At 48.2% G+C, this 24534-nt stretch overlaps 2 protein-coding genes across 3 annotated transcripts in view; one reads left to right on the forward strand and one right to left on the reverse strand.

Annotated features, from left to right (window-relative positions):
- The window catches only part of MARVELD3 (MARVEL domain containing 3), an 813614-nt gene that overhangs the window by 484082 nt on the left and 304998 nt on the right, over positions 1 to 24534 (forward strand). For both annotated transcript variants that reach the window (XM_085638771.1, XM_085638772.1), the window contains exon 5: positions 20423 to 20529. In XM_085638771.1, the coding sequence (XP_085494897.1) occupies positions 20423 to 20529 (107 nt within the window). The remainder of the gene's footprint in view (positions 1 to 20422; positions 20530 to 24534) is intronic.
- LOC146776306 (uncharacterized) overlaps positions 1007 to 24534 on the reverse strand; it is a 230267-nt gene continuing 206739 nt past the window's right edge. The window contains exons 7-8 of the mRNA XM_085638770.1: positions 5434 to 5548; positions 1007 to 5299 (exon numbers count right to left, since the gene is read on the reverse strand). Coding sequence (XP_085494896.1) covers positions 2037 to 5299; positions 5434 to 5548 — 3378 coding nt within the window. The 3' untranslated portion in view covers positions 1007 to 2036. The remainder of the gene's footprint in view (positions 5300 to 5433; positions 5549 to 24534) is intronic.

Genomic DNA, 24534 nt, shown 5'->3' on the forward strand with positions numbered 1-24534 from the left:
TTTACTTGATGCCGATTGCCAGACTTCAGATTTGCAAAATGTGGTCAAACCCAAGGAAGCCACATAATAATGAGTGATAAATGAAGTGAGTAGTACTTGTAACAGCGATATACCATGTTCAAATAAGATGATACAGCCTCGCTCTCAATGGTTAAAGTGGTTGAATTTAATTAGGTTCCGCCTGGTCCAGTGAATATGCCATTGTCATGTTCGTCTTCGCGTTGGATAAGCAGCAGTTTCTGTATCATGTACAGTCATCTGTTTTTTAAATGAAAACGGAAAAATCCCCACCGGAATCTAGCACTGTGAGTTTAATTGGGCGCTAAACTTATACAGGTGATAAGGACAAAAAAACACACAACACGCCAGGGACCAAGGATCTCTTAACAATGATTCATACAGCTTAGCTGTGAAGCCCACTCCAAAACTAGGGTCAGAAAGGATGTAATTATGTGTTGGACACTGTCCGTGGTCTGTGGGTCCCCACTGAAGATATCGAACCTTCAATCTCCCTTTCAAAGGATACAAGTCAAAACCAGGCCCCCAAAACCCCTATCCCCATAGCAGTATCTGTTGATACCTACAGCTGGTGTACCCTGGGAGAAAGAGGCAGCACCTACTCTCGGCTAGGTAGTTCTTGCTGATGTCTAGACCCACCCACAGAGGTGGCCCTAAAGCAGTAACCATACACCCATACTCACGTAAGGCTCTTCAACCAGAGTCTGAGGCACTGTGTCACTGATGGGTCCTGGATACTCACACCTTTAGAATGTTGAGAACAAGGCTAACCCAGAGGAACACCTGCCATCAGATTAGACTGGCTCTAATACCCACCTGTCTTACTCTTCAGCGCCAGCTCTGGAGGGAGCCTACCAGATAGCAGCCCTCAAGGAGGCAGAGCACCCCTGGCAGTACTAAGTGACAGTCTGCCAGGGGGCTACTTCCTCTGCTGCCACTCTTTAAATGAACTGACTATCATCACAAAACAATTTGGCACAAGAAGACTCCAGACACGCGCATCCATTTATTTTGCCGTTTACAGTTTCATCCTAGATACATTTGAAGCAGGTTCTGCCCACAGAGTCCATAAAGACATTCTCCTATTGATAGTGGAAACCTACTGTGGCCCTGAAACTCAATGGGGAAGCAACTAGATCATGCAGACAGGTCTACTGTGTATATAATGACATACCTCAGTTTCCTAGATCTGCACTCAATGTGCATACTGAGTAGAGGGAACATTCTCTCTACATAACCAGAAACATGCAACTTCCCTTTCTGTAGTCCGTTCAAACAAATTGCAATTTATAGACAAAAAGAGTACATTCTTCACACAATAAATAAGAGCTCTTAAATAACACACTTCTTGGAGAAAGGGCGTGTGGAATCACATGGATGCAAATAGACTGGAGGGAGAGTTGGTCATTTGTAGCTAGACAGGATTGCATAACTGTTCGTTCTCATAATGTGGCCTTTTCTAGCAAACGGGATGGGTTCAGGGTTTACTAAGATTAGAGGAAGAGAGATACCATTTACAGCATGCTTTCCTCATAGCACAAAACTGTACAGCTGGCAACAAACGAACTGGGCAGCCATAAATTCACAGAGTATGTGGCCAAGGGCCTAACGCTCTGGAACAGACCTTGATAGATGAAGCAACAACAGCTTGTGGTTGTAATTTTTCTGGCTCTGTAAACTAGACCGAGCTCTAGGGACCAGCCCTTTGTTGTGATGAAGCAAAAGTAGCTTTAATGAGTGATTTGCGTGAAATCTCATTTGAGATTTCTAATTGGTCGATCTGGCTTCGGCATCTGTGCATTTCCTTGGTAGAGCTTCACTGCCTTCTTTGAAAATGGGATGTAATCCTAATCACTTTTGCTTCAGTCAGTGGACTCAAACCCCAAAGAAAGAGAGAAGTCCTTTGAGCTGATACAGCAGCTCATGCCAGAAAGGCTCAAGCTGGCAGCTTTGCTTTGTGCTGCATTCTCACATCTATCATTTTAATTCATGTTCTGCCCACCCCTGGTGAGCAAATCTTACAACCCTGAAACACAATACAAATTTGACAAATCCTCACTAGAAAGGCGTACAAGTTGCACCAGTGGCTGAAACTGGGGACAGCCTAAGAGAAGACTTACTGGTGCACACACCGTGAGATGTGAATTTGCTTCAATGACTGTGCGAAGTGTCGGTATGTTGAATGGGTCAAAGTTAGTCCAGTTGTGTTGCCCAATGAAGGGTCCAGGAAGAGATGATGTTGCAGCCTCCTGTTCTGGGCGAGCTTTTTTTCTTGGAGACAGCAGGTGGAGGCGTGTGAGCTCCCAGCCCTGAGATAGCTTGTTGTAGTGAATTCGCTGTCTGTTGAACTGGTGGAATTCTGTGCCATTGCTGTCTGCATCTGAAGAATCAGATGGCAAATATAAGCAGAAGTCTGAGTCCACACTGCCAGCTGCCCTTGGAGAGCCTGTGTTTGATGCATATTCACTACGCAATGAGGAGTCTAGCAGCATATTCTGTGACATAATTACTGTCATTGCAGGGGTTCCGGCAGAAGCAACTGAGTCTACGAGACCTGACTCTGGAGCTGGCACTGACAAACTCTGGCTGGAAAGGCGTACAAGCTGCACCCTGGGCTGGAACTGGGAGCAGTGCAAGAAGAGGTTGGCGGGTGCACACACAGTGTTGCGTGAAATATACTCCCTGGTAACTTCGCTGCGCAGGTCGGCATGTGCAGTACTTTGGAGTCGGGTGGAAGGTCCATGCAGGGAGCATGGTGCTCCCTCATGCTCTTTGCTAGCTCTACGTTTGCGAGTTGCGAGGTGGGATTGCTTTCTCAAGACCTTCACATGTGGACCGGCCTCTGCTGCACCTAGAGTTATTTTGTTTCTCTGGCGCAGCAGTCGGATACCTAATACCCGTTTTATTGCGCCCACTCCGCAGCATACGTTACACCTGACCCAGTCTGAAAGACAATTGAAACTCTCTTTGGATGTTCTGCTGCCAGTCTGCACCTCACCGCTCATGGTAGCCTCTGATGCTTGGTTAGTTGCTGGATGCACAGTGTTCATTATAGGTACTGATGCTGTGCTGATTTTCTGCTCCTCACTGCTCACACTTGGTTCTGTTGCTGTGCTGATTGTCAGCTCCTCACTGCTCACACTTGGTTCTGTTGCTGTGCTGATTGTCAGCTCCTCACTGCTCACACTTGTTTCTGATGGGGTGCTGACTGTTTGCTCCTCACTGCTCACACCTGGTTCTGTTGCTGTGCTGATTGTCAGCTCCTCACTGCTCACACTTGTTTCTGATGGGGTGCTGACTGTTTGCTCCTCACTGCTCACACCTGGTTCTGTTGCTGTGCAGATTGTCAGCTCCTCACTGCTCACACTTGTTTCTGATGGGGTGCTGACTGTTTGCTCCTCACTGCTCACACTTGTTTCTGATGGGGTGCTGACTGTGTGCTCCTCACTGCTCACACTTGGTTCTGTTGCTGTGCTGATTGTCTGCTCCCCACTGCTCACACTTGTTTGTATTGGGGTGCTGACTGTCTGCATCTCATTAGTTTCTGATGCCATGGGGCTTACCTGCTCCACATTGCTCACAATAGGTAATGATGTTGTACTTCTTGCCCGAGCCTCAGTAATCCTGTTCGGTTCAGATGCTTTGCTGACAGCCGGCTGTAAGCTATTCGCGCTTGCTTGAACTCCTTCTTGTGTCTTATCCCGACTTACCTTAATTGCACTGCTGCGTTCCTGTTCCTCACTATGTACTGTCTCCTTGGATACCCAGTTACATTCCTGCGCTTCAAAGACAATACTTGGTTCAGATTTGCTACCATCTTCCCTCTCTTCTGTTCTAGGGATGCCTGTGCCATCTAGAGACTGTGGAATGGTGTTAGTGTTGACGGTACTGGAAAATCTATAGGATTTCACTCCCAAGGGCACGCCACACCGTCCCTCCATCCTGATTTCTGTATCCAGGTTCTGGCCTACTTTAGAACCCTGTTTACAGTTCACTGCCTTATAGGTGCTGTTTGTAAGGGCAGAGGTCTGCACAGTAATCTCCACAGTGGTCCCTTCAATGTCTTGTCTTCCAGCAGATTGCTTGAGTACTGTACATCTCTGCTGGGCAGCTTCCAAGCCAAATGAGGCTCTCAAGTGGCTTCCCTTAAGATCCTCGACCATTTCCTGTGATTGGAAGGGATTTGGTGGAGAACACACCTCTTCATCTTTTTGTATCTCCTCGAGACTGGAATCAAGCTCTAAGGCAGCAAATACTGGACGTTTCCTGGCTGTGGATACAACACATCTCTCTGTATCCCTTCCTGTTCCCTCGACTATCCAACTTGTATTCCCAACCATAGAAGTATCCAGCCCCCCTGCCTCCAAAATCTCAGTGGTGCCTACAGCCTGTGGATACAGCGAGTCAGAAATGCATGCTCTCTCTGCACCTAACAAGTCAGGAGAAGAGGGTTGGCCTAGAGTAGAGAGCTCACGCATGTCCTTGGCACCTGCTATTAGATGGTTAGAGGAGCCAGGTGGTGGTGACGCTAGAAGATTAGTGTTGCTCACTTCTTGCACAACCTGTAACTCAGAGGTGGCCATCACATCGCTACCTGAAGGCTTCGTAGCACTTCTGCTGTACTGCAGGACATCTGCAGAACCATCTTTATGTGGAACATGCACATCAAGTTTGTCAAAGCTACCTCTGCCCATCTCAAGGGGAGCCAGCAGTTCAGGAGTGTCCGACTCATTTGTAGACATAAGCTGAGATTCATGAAGCTCTTCCCCTGGGATTTCCTGAAGGGTCTTCTCAATTGCCACCATTTCGATCTGCACAGAAGACTCTTTTGAGGGAGCATCTGTTAGGATTTGGTGTTCCATCTCCTCACAGTCTTGTTCAGGTTGATCACAGTCGATGCTCTCGTCCTTCAAGTCCTCACTGAGTGCAAATACCCATTCTCTACTTTGAATCTTACCTTTTTCTTGATCACTGATTAAAATAGTAACATCTTCTGCCCTGATGCTACTGGCACATTCTGATAATGTCTGCCCATAAACTGTAGTCTGTTTTGCAGCAGTCAGTTCTCCAAACAGGTACTTGCAGCATTGCTCCTCTACAGGGGCTACCACAGTCGATACCAGTTTCTGGCTCCTTAGACTTCCAATCCTCGCGACTGGACCTTTATTTCCTGTGCTTCTCTCCAGAGGGTTTGTGACAAGGTGCTCCTCCACTGAGCTAACGTTCTGGGTCAGGTGTGCCTGCACGCCCGGTGGCAATGGTGTGTTTTCTTTGGATATCTCTGCATGTGAATAAAAACAGAAACCAGTTATGAGAGATTAACAGATTATGCCATACTCATGAGAGGCTGTTTAAAAAGCATACTGGTGCCTACCTGCCAAGATTAGGCTTTCTCTAACATAAAACCTAACCCACCTCTTAATTCATCAGTCCCTGAAGACAGAGAAGGTACAAGGGGTTCACCTATTACAAAAGGTGTCCCTGGCTGCTCTGCTTCGATCAGATGGCCTTCTGTCACATTAGAAGGGACCTGTAAAAATGAAGAAAAAAGGATAACTCATTAATGTGACTTTTACCTACAAACCTGGTCACTCTGATGCTTTATATGAAAGGACATCTAAAGGTACAAATTATATACAGGTTACCCAGAATGTAGGAGCTCAGGTGGTTAATGACAGATTGTAAATAGCATACACAGCCAAGTCACACTAACGTACCTTACTTGTGCCAGTAATCCACATGGTAAAAATCACTACTAACCTCATAATCCGACAGCAGAGCAATGGCAAAGCCAATAGGTTTCATCCATGCAAGATCTACTGGCCTTGTCAGAGGGAGGAGGGCCGGGGGTGGGGAACGGCCAGCGGGAGGAGGTCTGGGGTTGAGGAAAGGAAAGCGGGATGAAGGAGGAGAGTGGGGGATGGACAGCGGGAAGAGGGAGGGGTGAGGAACGGACAGCGATATGCGGGTGGAGATGGAAAATGGACAGTGGTAGGAGGGCAGGGGTGAGGAATGAGCAGCGGAGGGAATGGACAGCTAGAGGTGGGTGGGAAACGGGCAGTGGGAGGAGGGCAGGCTTGTGAATGGACAAAGCTGGAGGAGTGGGAGTGTACGGCATGGTCATTGGGAGGAGAGTGGGGAACGAACACCGGGAGGAGGGCGGCGTGGAGAACGGTAAGCGGCAGGAGTGTGGGGAACGAACAGTGGGAGGAAGGTGGGGGGCTGGGGAACAAACAGCAGGAGGAGGGTAGGAGCCTGGGAAGTCGACAGCAGGGTGGGGTGGGTGGGGAACGGACAGCGAGAGGAGGGTGGGGAACAGACTGCAGGGTGGGGAACGGACAGCGGGAGGAGGGTGCGGTGGTGGGGAACGGACAGCAGGAGGAGGGTGCGGGTTGGGGAATGGACAGCGGGGTGAGGGCAGGGGATGGGGAACAGAGAGCGGGATGAGGGCCAGGGAGTGGGGAACAAACAATGTGAGGAAGGCGGGACATGGGGAACAAACACCGGGAGGAGGGCGGGTCATGGGGAACGAACAATGGGAGGAGGGTTGGTGGTTGACAAACAATGATAGCAGGGTGGGGTAGGGAAAAGACAACGGGAGGTGGGTGGGTGGTTGGTTGACAAACAATGGTAGGAGGGTGTTGTAGGGAACAGACAGTTGGAGGAGGGCGGTGTGGGGAACAGACAACGGGAAGCAGGCGGGGTGGGGAACGGACAATGGGAGGAGGGCATGGGGAGATCAGGGGTGGAGAACAGACAACAGGAGAAGGGTCAGGGAGTGGGGGACACAGCAGGGGGTGGGGAAGAAACAACAGACAGCGGGAGGTATGGAGGGAAGAAACAACGAACAGCAGGAGGAGGACGAAGGGAAAGCAACACTAGGGAGGGAGCAGCATTAAGAGGACGGGATAAGGGAAAGGGACTGCAGACACATGCATTCTATAACAGTGCATAAAAAAAGCGTCCCTGCAGGAGCCTGCTGCAAGTAAAACAACACTGGTGGCAGACAGGAAGCTGTACTTGGTCAATGCTCCATCGTAGGGAGACACATGGAGCCCCAGGAGGAAGCCAAGGCAAAGAGAAGGCTCTGACAGTATCTCTAGCTAAATATATTTCAATTACTATTTAATTTTTATTAAGATTTAGATCTAAAATGAGATCTACATTACAAATTGTAAAAATGTATACTCAATAGAAGTTTAAAAAACTTTTTTTAAATGTTACAATTTTAAAACACATCATTTCATTCACTGGATTAAGTACTAATTGAAGTGCTTCTTTTGTCGTACAAACCTCATAATTCACAAAGAGTGGTTAAAAAAGAAGACAACAGTTGAAGTGCAGTAAGGGACAAACAAATAACACATCGGCAAAATGTTGTGTAGAGTCCTTACATAAATCACAAATTCTGTCCTCAGGAAGTAAACCACTCTAGGCAACTGTAACCATTTTAAGCGGGAAAAAATTTATGCGAAGCAGTAATAAAAATTGCTGCACTCTGTGTTCTAGATTCCATATTAAATAGGGTTGTAGCTGTGCTTCAATACATGAGGAAACTATAGCAACCATCTTCTTTTTCCCATACAGATCAACATGTCATAATTCATGGAACTACTCCTAATACTATATTTCAAATAGTTTTAAAGTTGGAGGTGAAACATCTCCATTAACGCAACCTTAATCAATTTAAAGTGCAGAAGTGCTTGATTAAAATTATTAAAAAGAGTGTTAACATTCATGTTCTGACCAAGTACTTCTGCACATAGAAGACCTCTTACAATGTTCTCATTAATGTGCAGAAGTCGGTTTCTCCACCATAGAATTGCAACCAATGCCATTATATAAATATTTGACAGGCCAATTTCAAGGCATATTGCTTCAATCTGGGCCAACGTATTTAAATTACAAATTTCGCGAAACATTTGTCCCTTCATTTTATGCATGTTCCACTATTTTGTATCTATAACTTCAATATCATATAACAAAATGGGGGAACTTTCACACTATATACAGAGAGTAAACAATTAAAATATCTTCGACCTGTTGCCTGATCTAATAATACAAGTGCATTTGCGTGGGCCATCGCTTTACCTGAGAAAGGCACAATATGCTCTTTGTCTGATAAATTAGCGGAATTTTTTTCCAAAACAAGGCTATGTATTGTGACTTCCATCTGCTCAATCCCTAAGAACAATTGGTATTTTCTATTCTTTCTATACCTCTCATCCCAAAAATTCATTACATTACGTTTTTATAATGTTAATTTTCAAGTAATGACTGTCAGCATAATTTTGCAAGCAATCCTCCACCCTTTTTTGCAGACCTTTAGGGGTGAGGTCTAGGATAACAATATCATCAGCATACAATAATGAAGCTCTAGTGTGATGGCCTAACGTCGGGATATCCCATTCTATTTCATTCAGTGCAGTGGGAGGACCGTAAATATACAATGAAAATAATAAAGGAGATTACAGGCATCCTTGTTTAGGCTTTTATTAGTTATACTTTTTGGGGATAGGTCGCGGTCCCCTCTAAGTCAACTATTTTTTTTTTTTTTTTTTTTTTTTTTTTTAAATTATTTTTATTGCAGGAATTAGTAAATCTTTACATAATCGGCCAGCATTACATCTCAAGCCGGAGCGTTAAAACCCAACCCTCCGATCCCCTCCGGAAGTTGCTTACACAGCCGTTCAGCCCACAACCCTGGGGTCGGGCGGCGAAAGTCCGTGGGGGCTCAGGAGGTTGTCGATGTCGGCCCGGAGGATTCGTTGTCCTTCATCTGCTTTTCTAAACAACCCTATAACTCCAAAAACACCCCCCCACCCTTAAAACCCCCCAATCCCAGAAAAACCCTCCCCCCCCCCGCCATCAGCGCGCGGCATCTACCGCAACCGGATCTTCTTGGGGACCCATGGGGAAAGCAATAAAGCTGAGCAGTGCAACCGTCTAACGGGACTCAGGGCGCGCCGCTTCCTCTCGTTCGGCATCGCCGGGGGCGCAATACTCCCTAAGGGCCTGCACGAGCATCTCCCACTCCAGCGCTGTCTCCTCGGCCTTCTCGTTACGCTGCCTCCAAGCTAGCTGGTATCTAAGCGTACTCTCCCCCGCCGCCCACTTCAAAAATTCGCTGTGCCACCTGCTCCCTGTCGGGCCGGTCCGTGCCTTCCAATTCCTGGTCACCTCCCGTTTAGCAAGGAGCAGCCCCAAATCGATGAATTTACTAGATATTTTATTCTTGGGGGTATGAGGGAACCAATGCAGGAGACCCACCGCCGCATCCAACGAAAGGGATCTCCCCGTCGTTTCCTCCAGGGTCTTCCCCACTTCCTCCCAATAGGCCGACAATTCCGGGCAGGCCCACAGCATGTGGAGAAGGTCCGCCTCCTGGGCCGGGCATCTGGGGCACTCTGCTGAGGCCGCCGCAAAATATCGCCTGATTTTCACCGGGGTCAAATATGCTCTATGGAGCACATAATAGTGGACTAATTGAAAGCGGGCGTGGCGTGTGCCCTTCCAGGCACGCCGCATCAGCTGAGCCCAGGTCGTCTCTGGGATCTCCTTGCCAATGTCCTCCTCCCATCGGTTTCTCAGGGTGGTGAGGGGAGCCAGCCCCTCCTTGAGCAGTCTACCGTAAAGGCATGTGACCGCCCTTACCGTGCCCGCGGACATCATCACGTATTGGCACACTGGGGATAAAAGGGGTTCTGCCTGCGCGGACCTCCAGTGCGCCTGGATCGCTCGAACAAGGGCCGAGTGCAGCAAAAAGTCGCCGCGGGGAATCCCGAATCGATCAATGAGCTCCTGGAATGGCAAGAGCGTCCCGTCCTCATAGAGATCACCGATGAGCTGCAGGCCGGCGTCCTCCCAGGTCGCCAGCCGCGACCAATCACCCCCATGGGGCAAAGCCGTTAGCATCCCCAGCGGTATTTCGGGTGCATACGGTGTTCGCTGGTGGCCCCGGGCGTGAGCCCGGTTCCAGCACAGGCGAACGGTCTGCTCCTCCATAGACAAGTCCTGCAAGGCCAATCGTTGCCTCATCACTATGAAGGAGAGAACATGCCTGGCCATACCCGTTCCCCTCCTGTCCTCGGGGCCCCGGAACTCCCGAGCGATCTCCTGGGTGAAGGTCTGGAGCTGCGCCGCTAAGTAATATTTTTCGAAGTCCGGCGCCGCAAGCCCACCCTCCTCCTTCGGCCTCATCAGGGTCTTGAGGGCCACCCGCCGGCGGCCCGAGCCCCAAAGGAATCCGACTATCATGGACCGTAATAGTCGAAACGTGGCCGGTGGGATCCAGATCGGTAGTGTCCGGAAATAATATAACAGCCGGGGGAGCGCCACCATTTTAAGCAGAGCGATCCGCCCTGCCACCGAGAGCGGCAGCGTGGCCCAAAAGCCCATACTGCCTCGAAGTGCCCGGATGCCCCGGGCAATGTTCCCATCAAGGAGGCCAGAAGGTTCGTGGTAGACATACACCCCTAGATATTTGAAGCAGTCGGGTTCCCATCTAATCTCCCTACTTAAGGCAGGTGTAGGGGTGCCCCTGCGAATCGGGAAAAGACAAGTCTTAGTCCAATTCACTCGAAGGCCCGAGCCCTCCCCAAACTCCGTGAGCGCCGTCGCATCTCCATGTAGGGCAGCAAGCGGGTCTTCTAGGAAGAGCAACAGGTCGTCTGCGTATAGCGAGACGTAGTGCGGGCCTGACAGGGTCCACAGGCCCGCGTAATGGGCTCCCGACCGGAGATGCAACGCAAGAGGCTCCACCGCCAGCGCAAAGAGCAGTGGGGAGAGCGAGCAGCCCTGCCTCGTGCCCCGTTCCACCGGGTATCGTGAGGAAATCAGCGGTCCCGCCCGAACCCTGGCTGACGCCGAGGCGTACAGCACCCTGGTCCAGCTGACGAAACCCTCCCCGAGGCCGAACCTCCGCAACACAGTGCAGAGGTAGTCCCATTCCAGGCTATCAAAGGCCTTCTCTAAGTCCACTGATAGGACAACCGGGCATGGGGCGTCCACAAGCGGTTCCCCAAGCAAGCGGCACAACCTGCGAATGTTCATGGTCGTGTTACGCCTGGGGATAAAGCCAGCCTGGTCCTCATGCACTAAGGAACTCATGTGCCCAAGCAGCCTCGTGGCCAAGATGCTGCTCAGTATTTTATAATCCACCGTCAGCATCGATAAGGGACGGTAGGAGCCCGGATCGGATGAGTCCCTGCCGGGCTTGAGGAGCGGGACCACCAATGCCTCACACATCGAGCCTGGAAGGCGCCCCAGCCTCCTCGCCTCTCTATATACCACCAACAACCTAGGGGCTAGGAGATCGGCATAAGCCGCATAAAACTCTACAGGAAGCCCGTCCAGGCCCGGGGTCTTATTTCTCGCCATCTTTTTAATGGCGCTACGGATCTCTCCCAGTTCTATGTCGGCCCCCAAGGTTTTAGCCACCTCCTGCTCCATTGCTGGAATTTCTAGGGGCCGCAAATAATTATCTAGCAGGGCAGGGTCTCGGACAGAGCGACTGCGGTACAAGCGCTCATAGTATTGCCGGTAGCAGCTCAAAATCGCAGGCTGAGGATACACCTGGGTTCCGTCTGCCCTACGCATGGACGTCGTCAGTGAAGTCTGCCGCGCAGGGTTGGCCAGCCACGCTAACAGCGCGCCCGATCTATCCCCCTCCGCGATGGACCGAACCGTATAGGCTTTATAGTCAAAACAGCGGAGCCGTTCGACCTCTGCTGCCACCGCCTCCCTCGCCTCCGCCGTGCGCGTCTGTAAGTCTGGGTGCCCTGGGCGGCGTAATTCCAACTCGCGGAGTTTCCGATCCGCTGTCTCCAGGTCCGCGAGGATAACTCGCCGCACACCGACCTGTTTAGATATGCAGTGCCCTCTCACCACCACCTTAAAAGCGTCCCACTCTAGCGCTCTCGTGCTCGCGGTGCCACCGTTGGACGCGAAGTACTCCGAGATCGTGTCACCCAGGTCCGCCTTGAAGACACTGTCCTCAAGGGTCTCGGGACGTAATTTCCAGGTGGGCACCGCCGGCACCCCAGGAAACCAGCGAAGGTCCAACAGGAGGGGGTTATGATCAGAAATGGTTCTGGTCAAATATTCAGACCGGACCGCCGCCGAAACCAATTCGGGCGAACCAAGAAAGCCGTCCAATCGAACGTGCAATTCATGGAGGCTCGAGAAGTAGGAGTAGTCCCTAGTTGTGGGGTGTTGCGCCCTCCAAATGTCCGTTAGGCCCCAGTGAGTCTGCCAGTCCCGACGGTCCCCAGCCAAACGACGAACCGGAGAATCAGGGAGGGGTGGGTGCGAGCGGTCATTGTCTACATCCACTACGGAATTGAAATCTCCACCCAGCAGGATGGGCCCGGAGAGGCAGTGGGCCAACGAGCCCGATAACCTGGAAAGGAAGGCAGTCTGGTCGACATTAGGAGCATACACACAGCAAACGTTTAGGTCTCTCCCTCCCAAAGTCCCCGAAATGGCCACATAGCGCCCCTCTGGATCTATCACTGTGTTCGTGACCTGGAAGGGGACCCCAGCTCTAACCCAGATCAGCGCCCCTCTGGCATACGCGGAGTACGAGGTGCAAAAGACCTGCCCCCTCCATCTACGCTGTAGCACCGCCCCTTCCGCCTTGTTCAGATGGGTTTCCTGCAGCAGCGCCATTTGTATCCCCCTACGCACTAAATAAGCGTGGACCTTGTGACGCCTGGACATTGTATGAAGCCCCCGTACGTTCCAAGTAACACATTTCAGATTGGCAATCTCAGCCATTGTCCCATATCAGTCTCGCAAAGTCTCCCCAGCTGGGTCCCAACCATAAAAGGACATCGATCCTCATAGCACTGATGGCGGCCATTGTCCCCAAACAAAACTGAACAACCCAAATATTAATCAACTCCCCATCCACCCTCCCCAGAACAGGACCCAAATAGCACCATCTAGTTCCCATCCAAACCACACTCCCCAACAACCCACTACACCTTACTAATCCTGCAGTCGCCACCACAGGAAGGCCTTAAGGGCCAGGTGCGGGCCGGACGGAGGCAATGGGCCCTCGTCGCCCAGGCCATCAGGACTAGAGCAAGCCCACAACAGTGTCACGAAAAGACCCCCCCTCTAAGTCAACTATGACCCCAAGTAAAGGAATTAAGTGCTATTATGATTTTAGGTTAGTACTCTGGTATATTGAAATCTCTCAGCTTTCGCCATAGGGTAGGTCTGTCCACGCTGTTGAAAAATGAATACAGGCACCTTGACAGACATACCCTGTGATAGCATATATTTCTCTAAAATCACCTGCGAGACTGATGTTATCAAAGGTGGAGCTGTTCAGTTTAAAGCCAGTTTGCTCCAACGGGATTACAATATTGTCCTCCGCCCAGCTTTGTAGATGATTCAAAAGGCTCTTGGCAAATATTTTACTAATTGAATCGAGCACAATTATTTACCTGTAGTCACTAGTTTGACTAATGGGACCTTTCTTGTTTAATGGTAGAATAATACTACCCTCCATCAAGTAGGGACTGTGCCAGATAAATTACAGCATTTGACTCGGGAAGGCAGGTAGACTGACCACAAATCTACTTCCAGCTTTATAATTGTAGAGGGTTTTGATCAGGGCCTGGCCAAGGTCTGACTAATAAAAAGCAAGGGAACAAGAGTGATGATGGAGCCAATCAATAGTAAGTAACGGGCGGGTTCTAAGCCCTTTTTGAGCTTTTTTTTGTTTACAAGAGATTCCACAAGAGCTATGGAGACGAAACCTGAAAAGGTCTGTGTAGTCTAAACGAATGCACTATAGCACCTGTTATTTTTGTCCAATAAAAAAAGTACCTATACAAAGAATTATTCTTTGGCCTGACATGGCAATACATTTTTTTTATATATTCCGGCTGAAAGACAAAGAGTAACCACTCAAATCTGCCATTTGCTCCAGTCATTCCCTATCTCTTGCTCCATGTAAACTGCCACATAAGCCTTCAGAGATTTCAGCAGAGATGAAGGATGCGCTGTAGAGATAATGCAGAACACTAACTTCTCTTTTTGTTAAAAAAAAAATGTTTATTAGGTTTTTCACAAATCCAAAGGTACATACATTGTACTGACATCAATAAACCCACTCCACCATGCCAATGGGGAGCCCAGGATCCCAGTAGCATACGCCTCCACCCTTGCCGTATTACAACTCAGTATATATCAAATATTATGAGGATACAGGTCTCTCCCCTCCCGATGTAGAAACAATACAGTCGTGCCCAATATACACTGCTGCTAATATACAGAATAGACCTGAAAACATTAATCATAACCAAACAGTTGGGTGTAGGTAAACTATGGTGTATCTGCCTAACATGCACGAGTTTGTGAGGCCGTGCCGAAGAGCCACCCTCAGGGAGGCAGTACAAGGTGAGAGCCACCCAGAGATAACATGCCAGGCACCTGCAATATCTGCGGCGAACCCCTCCTTCTCTCACAAGGGTCCCACATCGCAACAACGAGGCCAAGACATCTACAATGGTAGCCAGTTGACTACTTGACTGCTGTGTTGCCCCCCCCCCCCCCTCTTTGGATCCCGAGGCACTGGGAGAAGAGCTAGCCCGGCTGGCCAGGTTCTCAAAGGCATCCAGCACCTCTGTCCAAAGAGGCGCTATGGGTCGTCTCCTCACCTCACCTCTTTCCGAAGCACCATTTCTTCTACCCTAGCCCATTCCAGAACACTAACCTCTCTGACAATTCATATGGACATTGTTACAGATATATAACATGTAACAGGTAAGGCATTGTAATGTTTACACATTACTATCCAGGTAAAAACGTGTAAGGTGTAGGCACCACAAGAAGAAGCTTTGAACCAGAACCAATATTGGAATTATACACCTGAAGTGATCATTCAAGTAACCATACCTTTTTGTTTTGGATTGTTAAAAACACGAATCTAAAGTGGGCAAGTAAACAAGCAATGACTTTATTAAGACCAGGTGAGTCTCATTTAATGAGATTAAGAATGAGCAATTGAACTAAAGTTGTATTAAACAGTTAGAACAGTATAGGGAACTGATTTCAGTTCACTTGGATAATAATCCATGGAGGCAAATCTATGGAAACAGCTCCTCTGGTAGAACCGTGGACTTGTATAAATAGATGAAAACGCCAATTATCTACAACAAAGACACTATTACAGCGACCAAATGTTGGTTAAAGAGATGCAATCTCCTGCACTTGGCACAGGATGATGCACTATGTATAAGCAGTGGTACAGAGCATATAAGGCTATAAGAGCTCAACTTAGACATATGAGCTGTATTGCACATAAGTTGGCTGTATACGGCATAGGAGACTTGATGGGCCTGGCCATATCAGGCTCAACATTAGGAGTTGCAGAGCCAGTGGCCAATGAGCTAGTAGTCTTTTTAGGGAGATTCCTGTTGACCTCACCTTTTTTTGGACTATGACTGGAGAAGAGCGAATTGCACAAGGTGGACGGACCCGAGATGGTGGCTAGAGTACTGGAAGCACCTGATAGTAATAACAAATCTCATTGCAGCTTGGTCACTGGTGAGCCAAAGGAAGTGAGCTTTCTGAAGGAAGTCACAAAGAGACTGCTGAAAAGGGCCATTCCAGACAGAGGAATCTGAGAACTCAGAAAAGGTGCAGTCTCCTCCACGAGACGCATTCTCAAGAAGTACAAGATGGCGGCAGCAACAGACAGAAAGTGAGGCGGGTGGCCTCGGGAAGGAAAGTCGAAGTGGCTGTTGTATGTCCTGTGGTATGTGCATTGACAATACCTTGTGCCCCCCCCATGATCCCCGCAATACCTCCTGAGAGCACTTAAGTCAGCTGAGTTAAAATAGTACAAGTGACAGAAAAGGAGCATCAATTAATTTATAAAAGGATGTCAGCTGTGATCAAGACACTGCACTACAAATAACAGATGAACAAAAGGGGGAGGGCCCTGATGGCCTCAAAACGACATGGGAGCCCAGCGGACAGTGGATTAACTGGTAAGAGAAAGAAATTGAGCTGTGTCTCGGGTGAAAGATAAAGAATGGCATAATCCGCATCCACTGCAGTGAAATGAAACAGCCGTACAAAAGCTAACGCTCCAGAAACTCCCAGAAGAATTGCATGAGACAATCTCTGTAGATATCCTGCTCATTGAAAGGCATATAATATGCTAAATACTTGGTTTAGAGGATACAGATATTATGGGTAAACCAAAAATGAGCGTAACTGACTCTGTGGGTAAACCACAAGTACATGGATAGCATGCGGCAGAGAAGGGAGAACAGACGACCAGAGACTAGGTGATATTAGAGGACAAACTTGATAGAATTCTCATAGCGATCTTTGCCCCAACGGTATCTCGGTAACAAAAATTGATTCATTTACCACAGCCTTAGGGCTGTTAATGGAGGACCAAAGAAAATTTGCAGGAAGGGTGATGCACACTGAGTTATCTTTGCAAACCCTCCAAGTTTCACCGAGCTGCATCAACAGGTAAAAGATCTTACTGAAAGAGTTTGCTTCTTTGAAGGAAGAACCGAGGGTGAAAGCACTGAGGGGCAGATTTACAAGCCCTTTGCGCCACTTTTGCTTCACTTTTCCCATGTTAACAGTGACGCAAAAGTGGCGCAAGGGGCTTGTAAATCTGCCCCTGAGTGTTTATACTGCTTTCTTTGGACCTGGGGTGGGTAGTTACAACCAGGTTAGTTGGGAGGATGGTTAGCTATGGAATAGAATGCAGAAGCGATGAGAGTGATTACCCAGTGAAGGGTAGGATCATGGATCCGCTGAGAGTTATACCTACACTAAAGAGGGGTTTGATATTTGTGCCCCTTATTAAATATTCAATTAGGACACTGACTGTTCCCGGGTATGAATTCAGTGTATAAAAGACACAATATATATATGTCAATATTAGACAAAGAGGTGCACATATTCTTTTATTGCACAAAACATATCTAACATATACAGAGATAGAAAGATTGAAGACGACCGAGGGGCAGTTATATTATACTGTTTTTTAGCAAATGCATGGGAGAGGGGCAATATGGGCCAGAGTGAAAAATCTCTTCATTACAATTACAGCTCAAATAGATTGGTAGGGAAGATGTGACGAGAGAGCTTTTTAGATGGGATGCCACACTGATCAGGCGGTTTATATATTGTACAACTGTTAACCAATCCAGTGTTGTATGCATTATTATCCAGATAACTGGCCCATTGTTTGCACTTGCAAAAACAACAGTTGATGGACAGAATGCAGAGCAATGTCATACATTCACCCCAGTACAGAGATCTGGGCCTAAATTCATCGTTTTTTTGCTCACCATGCCGTTCCAGTTTGAACCCAGCCATATGCAAATCAGTCTTGACCCTGTGCCTCATGGGAACAGTCCAGCTCGAACTGCCAAGCCAGGTCCTCCCTGGACTGGAAACAAGCATCCTAGGACCGGTTTCGGGGTTTCACCCCTCTTCAGCCAGGTTAGCTTGATTCCAGTGGCATGGAGAGCACGGGACACACGTCTGGGCATACCCTTCCCACTCGGGGTGACAAATGCAAAAACAACAGTTGATGGACAGAATGCAGAACAATGTCATACATTCACCCCAGTACAGAGATCTGGGCCTAAATCCATAGTTTTTTTGCTCACCATGCCGTTCCAGTTTGAACCGGTCCTAGGATGCTTGATTCCGGTCCAGGGAAGACATGGCTTGGCAGTTCGAGCTGGACTGTTCCCATGAGGCACAGGGTCAAGACTGATTTGCATATGGCCATCTGTGAACTGGGGTGGTGTGGTGAGCAAAATAACGATGGATTAAACCCAGATCTGTGACTGGGCGTGAATGTTTTGCCAATGTGCAACATTCCGTCCATCATCTTTTGTGTTTTGCCATTGTTTGCACTTACCATTTTTATTGAGGGGCAACTTTAATGGAGTAGTAAACACATACTTCGATGATTCCCATCTTATCCTCCACTCGAACGCTCATCTGTTTATAAAGTGGCTAAAGGATTCAAAGAGCGGCTAAATCAATGAACTTTGACGGATGTGTGGCAGAGTAAGCCCCCTACAGATAGGGAGTATTCATTTTATTTCCTGGTTCAGGATTTACATGTCCAATAAGTCGCAGTATCTATTTGGTGGTTATACTTAAAACTGTATATCACACCGAGTACTTATGGAAAACCGTTTCAGATCATAATCTCCTATTGTTACGGATATGTTGGGGTACAATGTTGTCCCAGTCACCTGATTCGCAACTGCAGAGTGAAATGCTTGAGGACTCCACATTTATGGAGAATTGTCTGAGTTTATAGATTAAATCTTTATAGATAATGCTGTGATACATTATTTGTGCGTTTTACAATGGGAGACATTCAAAGTTGAGATTAGAGGGAGATGTATTGAAACAATTGTGGGGTTGGGGTTGTCAGAAGACTCTGACAAGCCAGAGAAGTTAAGTCAGTGTCGGTAACTCATAGCTGAGGCATACAGGGTAGAGAGAGGGACGCAATAGAGCTGTTACCTTTCCTAATTGTGTTACAACTGGAGCCATTTGTGAATGGCTTAGGAATGAGGGTAGACACCAAATAGTGGGGCATCTTACTAACAGATGTTATCAACTCTCTCTCCCCAGGCTGATAATATGTTGCTTTTTATCACATATATATGTGCCAGCATGAGATCCATTCTTGCAGACTTACATAAACCTAAGATACTTGCAGGTTTAAAAGTGGACAGGTCAAAGTCCTGTTTGGTTCCTAGAAAAAAAGGACCTTTGCCCTGTTCACAAGGGACCTGGTTATCCCAATCTAGTTTAAGGACCACAAATGTTCTGCTACCTGGTTATCAACGTATAACACACTGAATTATATATACTAAAGGGAATTTTGGGGGCAGGAACAAAAATCCCTAGCACAGATGGCATTCTGGAAGAGGTTACTTCTTATCAGTAATAGGTTAAACGGCAGTGGCATAAATGGTGATTCTCCTAGTTTTCTTTATTACTTCGCTAACCTAACAGTAATAGTGGCCGGTAAACCTTTCGGGAGTTGGAGTCCCTGCTAGGCGAACTAGTCTAGTGAGCAGCGAGGCATAGGTGGCTGAAACTCCTGGTAACAAGGAGAGGGTTGAGAGCTTCTGGCCTGGAATTATATTACTTAGATACTCAACTGCAGAGGGGTGTGGGGAGATCGGGTAGGATTCGGCTCGGTGGCAGAAAACTCACAGAGATTGGTATACTCAGGATATAAAATACATAAAGACTGGTTAAATTATATGTTCCTTGGAGTTAGTAAGACTGATGCAAGCGGTGCTGAACTGTGTGCGAGTGCCACTCCGTGGAACCAGTCAAAGAACCCATTATGCCACTACAATACCGAATGCAAGAAACCATTGAATAGGAAGGGGTGGGTATAAGTAAGGTGAATTAACTTTTGAAAGGAGGCTCATCTTAGCATTTGATTCCCTAACAGACTATGACGTACATAGGGGACAATTTTCAACTAACTTGGCACTGACAAAGGTTCTAGAGAAATGATGGTCTATCCGTGCTACTGAAACCCAGACCCATGAATTTATTCAAACCCTAAATACGATGGAACAGTAGACACCTGATATTGTGGCTGTATAGGGCAAAGCCACCTACAACTGATGTCTCATTGAACAGGCTGAGGGACACATGGAATATTGAGTTATACAGAAGCCTCAGTCATACGCAATGCGAAAGGGTAGCAACATAGCCACACAAGGTTTCCAGAAATGCAATTTAATATCCTACACAGGACATATTTGACTTTGTTGGAAATCAAAAAGATTTTCCAAGGAGCACTATCCAAATGCCCCCGCTGTAGACATGAGCAGGCAGGATTTTGGCACCAGATGTGGGAATACCACTTATTAGTTGACTACTGCGGTAAGATCTAAAGTTGTGTCCTGTGACCTCCTGATCAGAACTCCACTCCTCAACACCAGGAATATATATGCAGGTCACTTTTTGTCCAATTCTGATCCTGGAAGAATGCAAGCTAGCTGTATCTGCTTTGAACTTTCTGCTGTCTCCCCACATTGCTTGCCATAAATCACGATGCAAGGTTAACAGTTAAGCATTTTACTTATTATGGTATTTTGGGAAACTGGGACTGTTTCTAATTGCAGGAAGGCTTGCTTGAATTATGTTTCTCACCTGCTGAGCCATAAAACGCTATATTTGCTGGGAACAAGACGACCTTTGACCACGGAGATTTCTATAAAAACTGACTGTCTCAGAAGGAGTCTAGTGGCTGTGCTGGGTGTTCATCAGTCAATAAACTACCTAGGAGCGTATAAATAAATGTGCATTCTGGCAGTACCTGACAAGCAGTAAGTGTGTTTTATTTTTGTTTCCACACTAGCTTAGAGAACAATAACAATGACTTGGAAGGCCTGTTCAATCACTTGAAAAGATGGAAACAAGTGTTCAAACACTGGGCGGAGGAGGGAAGTCTGGTTCTTAGCAGAGGTAAGAGGACTAAGAAAATTCCCAATAGCACAACATTGGGACACTGTTTTCCGAATTTTATGCTTCTAACCACGCAAAATGGCAACCGGCCTTGATGTTCAATGCATTCAATTCTGACAAGAGCACAATAGCTAGAAAAAAGACCATAATAGAGAACTGGTTGGTTAAGAATTAGGATGGCCCAGAATCCAGATGAACTCTCCCCGAGGGTGGGCGTGTTAGGTTTCCTGGAGGACCTTGGGGGACCTAGCAGAGAGCACACAATGGTTGGCATTGCTACCCTACTGGCAAAAAAAGATATTGCCCCCCACTGAAATGCCAATCAGCCTCTGAGCATCTCCGCATGGAGCTACACAATGGACTGGTGCGTTAAATTAGAAGAACCAATATACTTGGCCAGAGGCTTGACACAAACACAATCCAATATGGGAACCGTGGTGGGGCTACTATGGGCTGATTCATTATAATGGAGTTGTTGATGGGTTGATGAATGCTGTTACCCTCGATCAGGAGAGATTGTATGTTGCTGTCTGAGAAAGATATTTCTTTCTTTCAATGTACCTATTATAAAATCAACAAACATTTGGTTATAAAAAAATTATTAGATGACCCAATGACGGATAATCTAATCTTAAAATAGCCCACTGCGTATCTAAATATGTTGCACGTTAATCATGCACTTTCTGAGAGTAAACAAATTAACAAAGACCCATTCAGAAACAATGTTTCCAGTTATGGTTTATTGTTTATTTTATTAAAGTTGATCACATATGTAACTATATGAGGCTGGAAGATTTCATAATTTAACACAGTGGTTATAAAGGGAAAATAATATATAGACAGTGGTAATGTAAACCTGTATTGAAATCTGAGACTGGAATTAATAGACAAGATGTATAAGTTTTCTGGGTTGCAAAAGTAATGATTATCACCTTAGTACAATATGTGCAACTTCAAATTACAAAACAATATCCACAAAAAATTAGGTTCTGCTTTGCAGCTGACGGCTGTGCCTGGACACAGGAGCCTGCCCTTTTGCAAATGAGGAAGCATCTGGCATATTATGTTGTACCTGGGTATAAGAAGCTGTACCTGGCACATGATGCTACTACCTGAGCATGTGAGGCTGTGTATAAACCTGTAAAGCTGCGCCTTTGCATATAACGCGGTGCCTGGGCATAGGAGGCTATCGAAGTGTGCACGTGGCTGTGCCCGGACATAGGTGACAGGGCTGACAACTACGACAAATAAAATCAAATGACCATTTCATTTGTTTTAATGGACAAAAGGTAAGACTGATGTGAGCACCAAACAAATGGGCTTTCGGGTGTTTTTTCACCAGCTAGTATCTCAAGTAGGACACTGCCATTGTTAAGGTGTAAACACAAACAGCAATCTTCTAGTGACTTAATGATTGCAAGGTGGACAGTGACTACATAAAAGTAGTTAAGGGGCTTCTTTAAGCCAGAAAGATTAGTAACACGGTCACGGGATAAAAGAGCCTTGAAAGAAGTGTTTTGGAAAGCAAAGTTATTTCCAGCTGTTTTGTAAGTACTGAAAACATCTGTGATGCACATGAAGTGAGTGTTTTTATCGGATGTTCTTGAATGTAAGCCAATTTTAGGGCGTATATCTATAGGAATGTCTCATGAGAGGAAATGATAAATCATTTTATAAGAGCCACAGAGTGAAAAATATACCATTCTTTTCCATCAACAATGAAAAGAGCTATAAAAAAAGGGTCAATTTTCAACATATGGGAACATGCTAAAAAGGTTTTCAGCTAAATAAGCACCCATCTGCATTGCATAGCCCTTCCATGGCCCCACTGTGCACGTTTCATCATATTCCATGAGAGGAGTTGGCCTAAGGGCTAGGGCGGTCGACCTCGAATCTGGGGAACTGGGTTCGAGTCTCGGCAATGACGCCGTTGACATCTTGTGATTCTGGGCAAATCACTTAATCTCCCTGTGCCTAACAAAAATGAATGTGTCCTTATGTAATGCAACTGGTGCTACGTAAAGCGCTCTGATACCCGATTCGGGTCAAGTTCGCGCTACATAAAACTCTGTAAAAAAAAAATATATAATATTTTTTGCAGGCTGCGGACTGAATCTGCAAGCTGCGTAAATTGAATAAAGCAATTTTTACCGTAGTAATCCGCAAGCAATGGGGCTTGCACAGCTGAGATAAAGAAGGGCTATAGCAATCAAAATGTATGAATCATTTTCAAAGCAGACGTCCTGTATCATTTTTGGCTTCCAAATTCTTTTAAGCCTTCCACAGGACCCAGCAGCCCCTTCATCATGGGATCCCACTCGGGCATAAAGGTTTAGGTCTTACTTGGCCAGTGATTCCATATATGCACCACAAAAGCACTTTTTTGTTTCTCAGGACAATGCAGTAATAGTTTTGGGCATAGAATGAGAGGCTGGTCCCCACATTCCTATCATGTGTCCCCTGGGCTTTGGGGGCGTGGCTTCGGCAGCCACGATGGCGGACATGACTCGCTGAGGCTCCTGTCTCGGGCGCCTATGTCGTGGTCCTGAGAGCGGCGCCGGGACTGCTAACCGGTCACGGATCCGGTGGAACCCATGCAGCTGGGGGTGCGGCGCCAGCGGAGACCCGCAAACGCCGGAGAGACTTCTTCGGTACGGAGCCGCGGCGCGGGAAGCCTCCTGCGCCGCGACATCTAAGATGGCGCCGGTGGCACAGTTAGCGATCTGCCAACGACACGGGAGCACAACGGCGGGCGTTTGAGAGCCGCGCCTGCCCGCAACGGAGCCCGGACCCCTCGGACCTTGAAACACCCGGCGGAGGTGCAGGGGTGTGCCGGCCCCCTCACGCAAGTGGTCATTGCGCGGGGACCGGGAGCGGACCTGGCCGTCTCCCCTCCCCCAACTCCTCTTCTCCCCCGCTGGCCGACCCCAGGAGCCTTCTGTAACTACGACCACAGTGGAGTGGTGGCACGGCACATCGGTGAGGGCCCCGGACTTCCCCGGATGGGGGCAAGAGGCGCTGCCTGACCTTCCTATGGCCGCCTGAGCGACTCGTCGACCCGCGGTGAGAGCTCCTGCATTGTGGGGCGCTGCGGTGAGGAGGCCCCCCCCCCTCCAGCGGAAGACGCAGCGGGAGGCCCCCAAGACGCTACTGGTCCGCAGAGCATAAGGTGCGTGGTGTGGGGGCAACTGAGACCGGGGCCGGGGCTGGAGTCGCTGGGACCCCAAACTACATTGCCGATCGGGCGCACCCCCTCTCTAACCTGGGTGGGGCCGCCTGTGTGTGGCGTGACATTGCTGTGTTCCCCCCACGGGCCCCCACGAGGACGACAGCTACAAGAGGTATCCGTGACGTAACACACACTGACCCGGCTGTATAGCTGGCACGGAGACGCCATAGCGGAGGGGTGATTCGTCGACCAAAACGCTCCTGTGAGGACTCTTTCCCCCCCCCCCCCCCCCCCCCTCCGCCTGACTCCGCGGACACTGCCTCGCGCCTGGACCTCTAGGCGAACAAGAATCCAGCTCCTATCTGAGACCTTTACCCCCCCCCCCCCTCCTGCTGGGGGACCATCCCCGTCTTCTACACCCGATCAGGCACCGAGGCCAGCCGGGCCCACGGGTCCCGCCCCTGGGGGGCCCGCCTCCCCAGTACCACCCAGCCATGGGGAAACCAAGGTCCACGCAACAGTGTGCGGTGCCGGAGACCGCGCCGGAAAAGATGCCAAAAACTTCTACTTGGTCCCCTAACACCGGGCCCTCGTCGGACCTCTCCATCTCGGACAAACTAGATAAAGTCCTCGCAGCTATCGAACTCTCCCGGATCTCGATGGAGGAACGGCTCGGCACGTTGACGACGGAAGTTAATCTGCTCCGGGATGACCATCGCAAGCTGGCGGATCGGGTACGGGCGGAGGAACGGACAATAGAGGAAATGCAGCCCGCACTGAAAGAACAACAGTTGACAATCCAGGGCGTCCTCACCCGCTTGACAGCAGTGGAGGAA

This window comes from Triturus cristatus, chromosome 12 (assembly GCF_964204655.1).
Source record: "Triturus cristatus chromosome 12, aTriCri1.1, whole genome shotgun sequence".
NCBI lineage: Eukaryota > Metazoa > Chordata > Amphibia > Caudata > Salamandridae > Triturus > Triturus cristatus.